At 48.8% G+C, this 9,796-nt stretch overlaps 1 protein-coding gene across 1 annotated transcript; it reads right to left on the bottom strand.

Annotated features, from left to right (window-relative positions):
• Positions 1-21: 21 nt before the first annotated feature.
• Positions 22-9,749, bottom strand: CHRNB1 (cholinergic receptor nicotinic beta 1 subunit). Its single transcript, XM_005889936.3, has 11 exons — positions 9,642-9,749; positions 9,417-9,556; positions 8,797-8,841; positions 8,210-8,319; positions 7,998-8,106; positions 7,499-7,646; positions 6,836-7,045; positions 3,556-3,779; positions 2,885-3,066; positions 2,387-2,534; positions 22-1,636 (listed from the first exon to the last, which is right to left on the bottom strand). The coding sequence occupies exons 1-11, from the start codon at positions 9,700-9,702 to the stop codon at positions 1,496-1,498; spliced, it is 1,518 nt and encodes a 505-aa protein (XP_005889998.1). The 5' UTR covers positions 9,703-9,749; the 3' UTR covers positions 22-1,495.
• Between the last annotated feature and the right edge of the window lie 47 nt (positions 9,750-9,796).

Here is a 9,796-nt window from a genome sequence, read left to right as displayed (position 1 = left end):
CCTCTTTAGGACAAGAACTTGCAGCAACTGAGTAGGTGTGAGTGCCTGTTGACCCTAGGTCCTTCACTGTAATTGCTGCAGCCACTGGGCTCAAACTGACTTTGCTCTGACCTCCAGGCAGAAACATTAACACAGTCCAGTTCACACAGCCTGCTGGGCACATGATCTTCATGTCCCAGAAGGGCCATGCCTCCAACCAGGTACAGCCTTTTCTCCAAACTGAAAGGAAACTGAGGCACAAAATGTGTGACGGCCATAAGCGACACTTTTCTTGTTCCACTCCTGGCCTTCCACGAGCTTCAACTCCTCATCCCCTGTCCTTCCGCTGTATTTTGTCTAGCGTTACTCAGGAATGAGCAAGGTAAAAGAATGGTTAGGTGGGTGGGGGCTTTGAGGAATTCTGATACAAATACCTTGACTGGAGTGGGCGGCCACAAATCGGCTCTAGCAGGTTGCTGCCAACAGGGGAATCAGATCTGGTGTTACTGTAGACCTTAAAAAATTTTCAAGAGAAGCCAGAAATCCAAATTTCTCTGTGAAATATCCACATTTTAATTTATTTATAATTTTTTTACAGCTCAGAGTTTTATTCGGTCAACAAAGGATAGTACACCCTTGAGGTGTGAAGGCAGGACGACCCCAAAGGAGAGTCTTTTTTTGTTTGTTTGTTTTACATTTTAAAAGTAGCAAACCAGATTTAAAATTTTGGCCAACAACATGAGCCAAACAAAACATATCAGTGTGTAACTCTGATGTATAATGTTTTTGTTTTCTTATATGATGCTCAGTCTAGGGGCCAGATTCTAAATACTGTTAATATTAGCTTCATTTTACAGATGGGGAAACTGAGGCATAGAGCAGTTTAGTAGCTTGTCCAAAGTTTGAGCACCAAAGCTGGAACTTGAAGTTTTAAAAGTGTGCTTTTTATCCTCTTTACAAATGCATCTTTTTAGAAATAACCTTTTCTTTTTTAATCCTAAAGATATTACATATTACAAAATATGATAAACTGCAGAAAGGCAAAAACAAAAAATGATCACTAGTACCAACATGCAAACTTCAGCACTACTACTTAGTGTATTTCCTCACAGAAAAAAAAAAAAATCCCTATTAATTCAACCAGAGGTAACTGCTATATAGGTTAGGATCTGTGCTAGGTGCCCGGGATATTACAGTGAACAAGACAGAGTTTCTGCCCTTAGAAGGCATACAGTCTAGTTCTTGTCGTTTGTTCCATTCATTGCCAGCATAGGTGTTAACATCCAACGGAGCTTCCTCAAGAAGCCAAAGAATAATAAACTGTCAGTGCATTTCAGGTGGGCCCAAGTCCCCCAAATGCCTAGTCCCATTTAGGCTCCCTCCTTAGAAATGAAATGATGAGAGAACTGGACTCCTAGTGATGGAGTTAAGATGCAGAAAGGTACAGGGCTTAAGAGCCCTGCCAAACTCTCAATTCACCTGGCCAAGGATCTGGATCTCCACCTTCGTCCCAGCCTCAAGGAAAAGGGTCGGCGGGGGGCAAGTGGTACGTGGCATCCAGAAAGATGACGAGGGTCCCAACGCTCGTGAAGATGATGAAGGTCCATAGGAAGAGGCGGTCCACTACCATGGCCACAAATTGCCAGTCCTCCTTCAGCTGGGGTTAGGCAGAGGAAACTGTTCCTGAGTCCGGACCCCCAGGAACGGCTGCCCCAGGGCCCTGTACCCCATCCAGGTCCTCCCACCACAGCTTTGAGACAAGGGCCGGCCTCAGTATAGCAGAGAGCCACCACAGGCGATGGATGTGAATCAAGAACAAGAAGGAAAGTAAAGACAGGACCCATTGAGGCAAACTTCCACTCAGAAATAAACCCAAGGGACTTCCCTGGTGGTCCAGTGGCTAGGACACCACGCTCCCAATGCAAGGGGCCCGGGTTCAAACCCTGGTCAGGGAACTAAATCCCACATGCCACAACCAAAGATCCCATATGCCACAACTGCTGCTAAGTCGCTTCAGTTGTGTCCGACTCTGTGCGAGTCCATAGACGGCAGCCCACCAGGCTCCCCCGTCCCTAGGATTCTCCAGGCAAGAACACTGGGGTGGGTTGCCATTTCCTTCTCCAATGCGGGAAAGTGAAAAGTGAAAGTGAAGTCACTCAGTCGTGTCCGACTCTTAGCAACCCCATGGACTGCAGCCTGCCAGGCTCCTCCGTCCATGCGATTTTCCAGGCAAGAGTACTGGAGTGGGTTGCCATTGCCTTCTCCGATATGCCACAACTAAGACCCGACGTAGCCAAATAAATAATTAAAAACATAAAAATAACACCGAGTGCTGGGGGAGGAGCCTGTTTGCGGGTGGAGCCAAGGCCCCCCAGGCCTTGCCCTGGTCCACCCTTGGTGGACATACCGCGTCATGGTCTTCCTGTTCCTGCAGCTGTCGAGCGATGTAGCTGATCGAAGAAACGACCTCCCGTAGCTCAGGAGGGAGACCCACAGCCCGGTTTGGACCATCGATAAATCGCCGCAGGTCTGGAGCAGACAGTTCAGGCTGGAACCTGGAAGAGGCGGGACTGTTTGGCCACGCCCAAGGCGCAAAGACAGCCTGGGCTGGTGCTCTAGCCCCTGCCCCAATTCCCTCCTCCAACGCAATTCCGTGTTTCAAAACCTGAGAGGGCCCCTCCGGTTCTCGCCGATGGCGGCGACCTCTCTAACCTTCTGCAATTTTTCCTAACCTCTTAAGCTTTTTAGTTCCCACCTCTCCACAAAGTGGGCAACAGATGGCATACTACAACTCCCATGATGCTCAACCACAACCTCCGGGAGCTTAGGCCGCCTGCACCGCACAGTCTTCTGGGAATTGTAGTTCTCCCTCCCTTTTATGTGGGCGATGGAGAGTAGGTATTACCTGTTGGGTTTGGGGAAGAGAAAATCATTTGGTGGCTTGCGGATGAAATATTCATCTGTTCCCCGACCCCAGCCACTTCCTGGAGAATCCCTGGGAGCTATGGAAGGTGGCTCCTGCATCTGGTCTCTCTCAGGTTTGGGCCTCTTCAGACCCAGGTACAGAGGGAGTTTGTGGATAAAGATCTGCAGAGTAGATGAACAGGCATGTTGGAGGGGGTTCTCAGGCCTTGAGACCAGAAGAGAAGCCACAACCCACCCCCCTGGTACGTGCCCACTCCTGCCAAGCGTGCCTGAGTCTCATAGGGCCCAGAGTTCTTAAGTGGGTTAGGAGACATCCTGACTGGAAAGAAAAGTTCTAAGGGCTCCCACCCTGATAGTAAGTACCTAGCCCTTGGAATGCTTCCATGGGACCCACCCCACAAAGGGCAGTATTGATGAAAAGAGTCTGGAATCCACACAGAGTTAATAATGTGAGGATAAAATTAATTGTGCAACATTTCAACACCCAAAGACCCTGGCACTCGGACACTCTACCAGGAGTTGAAGTTGTAGTCTCCCTTGGGTCTGTGAAAGGGAAGGTTGAAGCTGATGGGAGAGAGGAGCGAAGCCTGGACAAAAATCCAAATACTAGGATTGAGAGTTAACACAGGTTGAAGGAGGAGGTCTTCTTACCTGACGAACCCAAAGGGGCATTTGGTGGGTGTGGGGTGAGCGATGGTGCAAGTTGAGGACCACAACACTAAGGATGACTGAGAAGGTGACGAGGACCATGGTGAACATGAGGTACTTGATAATGATGGGGACAGACAGGGAGGTCTCAGGTACTTTGTCTGCCAGCAGCAGCAGGAACACAGTGAGGGTCAACAGGGCAAAGATGGAGAGCCCCATCTTCTCTCCTTGGGGGACAGAGGGGAAGATGGAAGAGTTAGGCTTTGTCAGAAGAAGATCTCCCTGGCATAATCAGTGACCATGTTTCCAGCCCACTCAGACAGGGTTTTGGAAGGGCCAACTGCAAGCAAATGACTCCTGCATTTAAACCTCCAACCTGGACTTATTCCCCTAAATTCCACGCTTGCCTTCCTAACTCCTCCATTTGGGTGTCCAACCAACATCTCAGACTTAACATGTCCAATACTTAATTCCCTCACTGCCGACTCTCCCCACAGTCTTCCACATTTCATAAATGACAACTCCATCTTTCCTGTGGCTCAAGCCAAATCCTTTGAGTCATTTTCTGCTCTTGTCCCTCTCATCCCATATCCAACCCATACCAAACCTTATTGGTACAAGCCACCATTACCTCAGGTCTGAGTTATTATAAAGGCCTCCTCTTTGCTTCATCCTTTGCCCCCTGCTGACTGTTCTCAACAGAGCATCCAGACGGATCCCTTAAAGATGTAAATCAGATCATAACACTCCAGTAGCTTCCCATCTCCTTTAGCATAAAAGCCAAAGTCTACTTTGCAGCAAGGTCTTCCCATGAACTCTCTGACTTCATCTGACTTCATCTCCTACTGTCTTCTCTCTTGCTAACTTGATTCAGTTACACTGGCTATTTCTTGAATATGCAAGGCATACTCCCACCTCAGAGTCTTCACATTCACTGTTAACTCCTCCTGGTAATTTCTTCCCTCAGATATCTACCGTGGTCATTCTCTCACTTCCTTCAAGTTTTTGTTCTAATATTGATCAGATATTCCCTTTTTAGTGAGACATTCACTGACCAGCCTATTTTTAAATTGCAACCCCTGTGATAAGCCATAATGAAAAGAATATGAAAAAGAATATACATATGTATAACTGAGTCACTTTGCTATACAACAGAAATTAAACACAACATTGTAAATCAACTATACTTCAATACAATTTTTTAAATAAATAACTTGCATCCCCTACTCCCATCCTCATCCTCCCCAAACCCTTCTCCTACTTCATTTTCCTTCTTAGGACTTGACCTCTTCTTCTTTCTTTTTTTTTAATATTTATTAATTTGGCTGCACTGGGTTTTAGTTGCAGCATGAAGGATCTTTGATCTTTGCTGCAGCATGTGGAAATTTTTAGTTGCACCATGAGGGATCTTTAGTTGTGGAATATGAACTCTTATTTGCAGCATGTGGGATCTAGTTCCCCAACCAAGTATCAAACCTGGGCCCCTACACTGGGACGTCAGAGTCTTAGCTTCTGGACCACCAGAGAAGTCCTTTGATCTCTTCCACTATACTGTTCAATGGATTTATTTATTATGCTTAGACTGTCTCTTCCACTAGAATGTAAACTCCATGAGAGTAGGGATTTTTGTCTGTTTTATTCACTGATGTATTCCCAGTGTCTTGCACATTATAGATGCTCCACAAATATTGTTGCATGAATTAATAAACCAACCCCTGTAGCACAAACTATATAGCAAATTGAAGGATCTAAAAATGAAACAAAGTATATAAAAATATGCCAGGTGGCTGGTTATTCTTGTGACATACAACAGGTACTGCGAACTTCAGGGAAGGTATTGAAATAAATAACATTTATGGTCTGTTCTAGTTTAGTTCTATAATATTGGTTTCCAAGATTTGCCTTGCTCCAAGAAGAAGAAGTTATATGTGAAAGTGTTTCTAGAGCTTCATCATTCTCCTTCCCTTAGACAGAGAGGACTTGATTCCAGAGAGAAGGAAAGCATGTGTTTTTTGTTTGTTTTGTTTTGGGGGCCACAGCAGTGAAAGCCCAGAATCTTAACCACTAGGCCACCAGGGAACTCCCGGGAAAAGCATGTTTTGAATACCAGAGTTTAGGACATCAGTCTCTGAATCAAACTGGTACTAACCAGGGTTGGAATAGCGATACCACCTCTCTCTCTATAAGGTCAGCTGAATGACAAACGCTCCTAGCCTCTTTATCCTCCTCTGTGAAACAGGAAGACAATTCAGCATCTACCTCACAGAGTTGCGAAGATTAGAATTGAGTTAGTATATGCATTCTGTGGATGGAGGAGCCTGGTGGGCTACAGTCCATAGGGTCGTAAAGAGTCAGACACAACTGAGGTGACTTCACATGCACGCACATATATAAAACATATTATTTGTATTATCTTATAGCAAGTGCTCAAAATTAGCAAATTACATACACTTACACAAAGTTTACAGAGTACCCTGCATAGTTCTCTCAACTCAGTTAATCCTCAAAATAGTCCTACATGACAGGGACAGTGGGTGTCCTAGTTCCAGATCAGGACACTAAGAGATTAAGGAATTTGCCCAAGGTTACTCTGTTAGCACTTTGTGCTGTATTACAGAGAACTGTTGGATATTATTTTCTAGGGAGATGGGAGGTTTAGGGACTAGTACTCTTGCCTGGAAAATCCCATGGATGGAGGAGCCTGGTGGGCTACAGTCCATGGGGTCGCTAAGGTCTGACACGACTGAGCGACTTCACTTTCACTTTTCACTTTCATGCATTGGAGAAGGAAATGGCAACCCATTCCAGTGTTCTTGCCTGGAGAATCCCAGGGACGGGGGAGCCTGGTGGGCTGCCGTCTATGGGGTCACAGAGAGTTGGACATGACTGAAGTGACTTAGCAGCAGCAGCAGGCATCTGACAAGTGAGGGGACAGAGGATGCCAAGAATGGGAAAAAGGAAAGGAACAGTTATCTAAGCCTGGGAGCTTGCAGGTCAGAGGAGTGGCAGTTCCAGGGATGAGATCCTAGGATTCTGAAGGGAAGAGTTCGGAAGTTACTAGATGCAGAGAAATGAGCAGCAGAGGGGAGATAGCACTTGAGGTTGGAGGGGAAACCTGAATGCAGATGCAAAGGCTCTTCTTGAAGGGAAAACCTAGGTAGGATTGCTGAAGCAAAACTCCTGATGGCCTGAGTTGGCAGGAAAAACTTCCCTGTATTATGGGTGAAGAGGAAGAAGCTGAGCTATTGCTAAGTAAGATAGCTGGGGCTCCTCCCCCCCTTACCTGCATCCGGTGGCAGGTAGAAGACAAAGATGGCCAGGAGAGTGATGAGGATGCATGGGGCAATGACGTTGACCAGGTAAAAGAGAGGCTTCCGGCGAATGATGAGGTAGAAGGTGACTTCTTCACGTCGTCCTTCCCCGCCTCCCCTAGGATCCACTGAAGGCTGAATTAGCCGAGAAGGCTTGTGGATAATCTCCCATTGGCCATTCTCTTGGTGGGGTGAGGGGGGAGAAGAGAAGGTGACAGATATGAGACATGTCTTTGTTGGTGCCAGATATGGCTTTTTTTTTTCTTTCTTTTTCTTTTGGCTGCTCCATGCTGCTTGTCATAGTTCCCCAGCCAGGGATTGAACCCAGGCCCTCAGCAGTGAAATAACAGAGTCCTAACTACTAGATTGCCAGGAAATTCCCAGATATGGCTTTCTCCACCACATCCTAGAGCAGAGGAGACCTATGTAATAAGGGGCAATAAGGGGCTAGCTATAGACCCTGGGCTGGACAGCCCATCTCTATTTGAACGAGTCTCAATTTCCATACCCACAAAATATAGATAGTTATATCTATCTTGCTGACCTCACAGGGACTTGTTGATGGACTATGTTTATCAGCCTGTTAGAAACTGGAAATCATAAAGCCCATGGATGTGGAAGTCATGCCCACTCACCAATAAAGGTCCCTTCATGAATATACACTTCCTGCCGCTCCTGCCCCTCAGGACTCAAGCCAGTTTGCAGGCTGACCTCTGAGCTATCATAGCTATAGGAACTGAACACCATGGTGCAGTTCTGCCAGTCAAAGGGGAAGTAGGTGACCTGGATGGAATGGAGAGTCACTAGAGCTGCCAGAGAGCTGGTTGGGGCTGGGGGAGTTGGGGAGGTCACAGGGCAGACAGGGGTCAGAGGATACAGCCCCTCAGGAGCTAGAGACCACCAAGGGAGATCACCTAGAAGTGGAGTCATAGAGAAATCAGAAGGTTGTTTGGGGAGGCCATGGACATTGGAAGAAAGGTCACTAAGGAAGACTGGAAGTCAATGAAAGTGGACAGAGAAGAGGAAACTCAACAGAGCGTAAGAGGGATGTGAAGGTCATGGGGATAATGGAGGAGTAGGTCTGAGGGAGGGTTTCTACGAGCGCCTTGAGCTTCCCAGGTGGAGCCCGGAGACCTGGATGCTGCAGCTGCTGCGATAGATGCCCGGGGGCTGCCAGCGCATGGAGCCGTCGGAGGACACCACGACGTTGATGTCCAGAGCAACATCAAAATTTCCATCGTTACTGTAGGAAAAGAATCAAATCAACTTGGATCAGGCCCAGTCCTCCGGAGGCCGCTCCCCTCCGGAGGCCCTGCCCCGTCTCCCAAACTTTGGGAACATCCTACTTGTTTAGGAGCACCACGTCGGGTAGCCACACGGATTCCGCTGAGATGCGGAGTGAATCGATGCCCTCGTGCTCCTCAGGGTCCCAGCTGAGCCTGTAGTCAGTCCATTCCTAGGGAGGCAGAGGCTGAGGGGCCGTCTGGGGTTGGAGGCTGGGAGGAGCCTTGGGATGTGCGCAGGAAGCCCGGGCAGGGAATGCAAGGGAGAGCCGCGCAGGCATGGAGTGTGGTTCTGGAGGCCTGGGCTCTGATTCCGGTTCCATGTGCACTCTTTGGGACCCCATTAACTAATTTTCCTTCCCTCGCATCGGGCCCCAGTTTTTCCATTTTGTAAAAACGAGGGGGTTGACGAGCTAGTCTCTAAAACAATGATTTTCAAACCGCAATTAGCGACTCTTTTAATGGGTCAGGAATCACATGAGTGGCCCCAAAGCAGGGTCTAAATTCTTTTCTGAAGCTTCTGTTTCAGTTACAAATGTGTTTTCTAAGGTCATGATGAAAAAAAAAATTCTTATTGGACGGGACATTCGAGGAAATTGTAAAGGCAGCAAGGTCGCCCGCCCTTTCCCACCCTGCGGGGGTCTCCGTACCAGGTCTAAGTAGACTTTTGTGCTCATCTCCTCATCCTTCTCGTTCTAGAAGGGAAAAGTTTTAAGGGTAGATATGATGTAAGTGTAGAGAAATAAGGGGCTCGGTAGGTCAAACTCCCCTTGGAAACTCCCTTCTTTTTCCGAGTCGCACTCTCTTGGGTTCAAGCCCCATCTCCTATAAGCTGCGTGGATTTAAACCCTATCTCGCAAATTTCCTGCGGTCCTTATGGCCAGCCAATTCATTTATCAGTCCCGACAGGGACCGGACTGAATCTCCATCTGCTGTTTATTAACTCTGTCCGGCACCAAGCTCCGCCCCAGCCTGTGACCCCGCCTCAAGACCCGCCCTCTGGCCAGTCCAGCGGCCTCCAGCTTCACTTCAAGATCCGCCTACAGGCCTGATCATCGTTTTACCCGGCTCTACCCGGGTCGGTCCAGCAGCCACGCCCACAGCTTGTCCATTGGTCCGATTTCGACCCAACCTGCTCTAATATCCCGTCAGTCTCCTAGTCTGGCTTCGCCCCGGACCCCTCCCCCAGTGGTCCCTGGGTCCCGCCCTGCCTAAAGCCACGCCCCTAGTCGCCTAGTGGCCGGACGCAACTCCCCGCGTGCGCCCTCACCAGGCTGATGAGTTGCGCCAGGGTGAGACCAATGCTGACCCAGACACGGTCTCCCACCTCCCGCGCCGGCCGCACCGTGCTATCATAGCCTGAGAAAAGTTTCTCGCGGAGTCGGCCCTCCGCCTCCGAGCCGCGGGCGCCTGGAGGAGGAAAGAACTGAGTGAAGCCTTGGTGCCCGGCCACGACCTCTGGCCCTGTCACTGCCCCTTTGAGGCCCACACTTACCCGGGGCGAGATGCGCCCCCAGCACCCCCAGCAGGAGCAGAAGCAGCGCCCCTGGGGTCATAGCCCGCCCGCGTCGCTCAGTGAGTCCGCTGGGTGAGTCGCCAGGACAGCCAGCGCAGGGGAAGTGACGAGGCGCCCAGGAATGTGCACCTGTT

The sequence above is a fragment of the Bos mutus genome, chromosome 19, assembly GCF_027580195.1.
Source record: "Bos mutus isolate GX-2022 chromosome 19, NWIPB_WYAK_1.1, whole genome shotgun sequence".
Classification (NCBI taxonomy): Eukaryota; Metazoa; Chordata; class Mammalia; order Artiodactyla; family Bovidae; genus Bos; species Bos mutus.
The sequence above is the reverse complement of the archived record's forward strand: the minus strand, read 5'-3'. Positions and strand labels throughout refer to the sequence as shown.

Bases quoted from the DNA above. Each gene is read 5' to 3' on its own strand.
- CHRNB1 (XM_005889936.3), bottom strand. From the start codon at position 9,702: ATGACCCCAGGGGCGCTGCTTCTGCTCCTGCTGGGGGTGCTGGGGGCG. The intron at 3,067-3,555 runs GTAAGAAGACCT...TCTACTCTGCAG, and splicing joins TGCCCCTTTGGGTTCGTCAG to ATCTTTATCCACAAACTCCC. The intron at 2,535-2,884 runs GTAATACCTACT...CGCCTCTTCCAG, and splicing joins CTCTTCCCCAAACCCAACAG to GTTCCAGCCTGAACTGTCTG.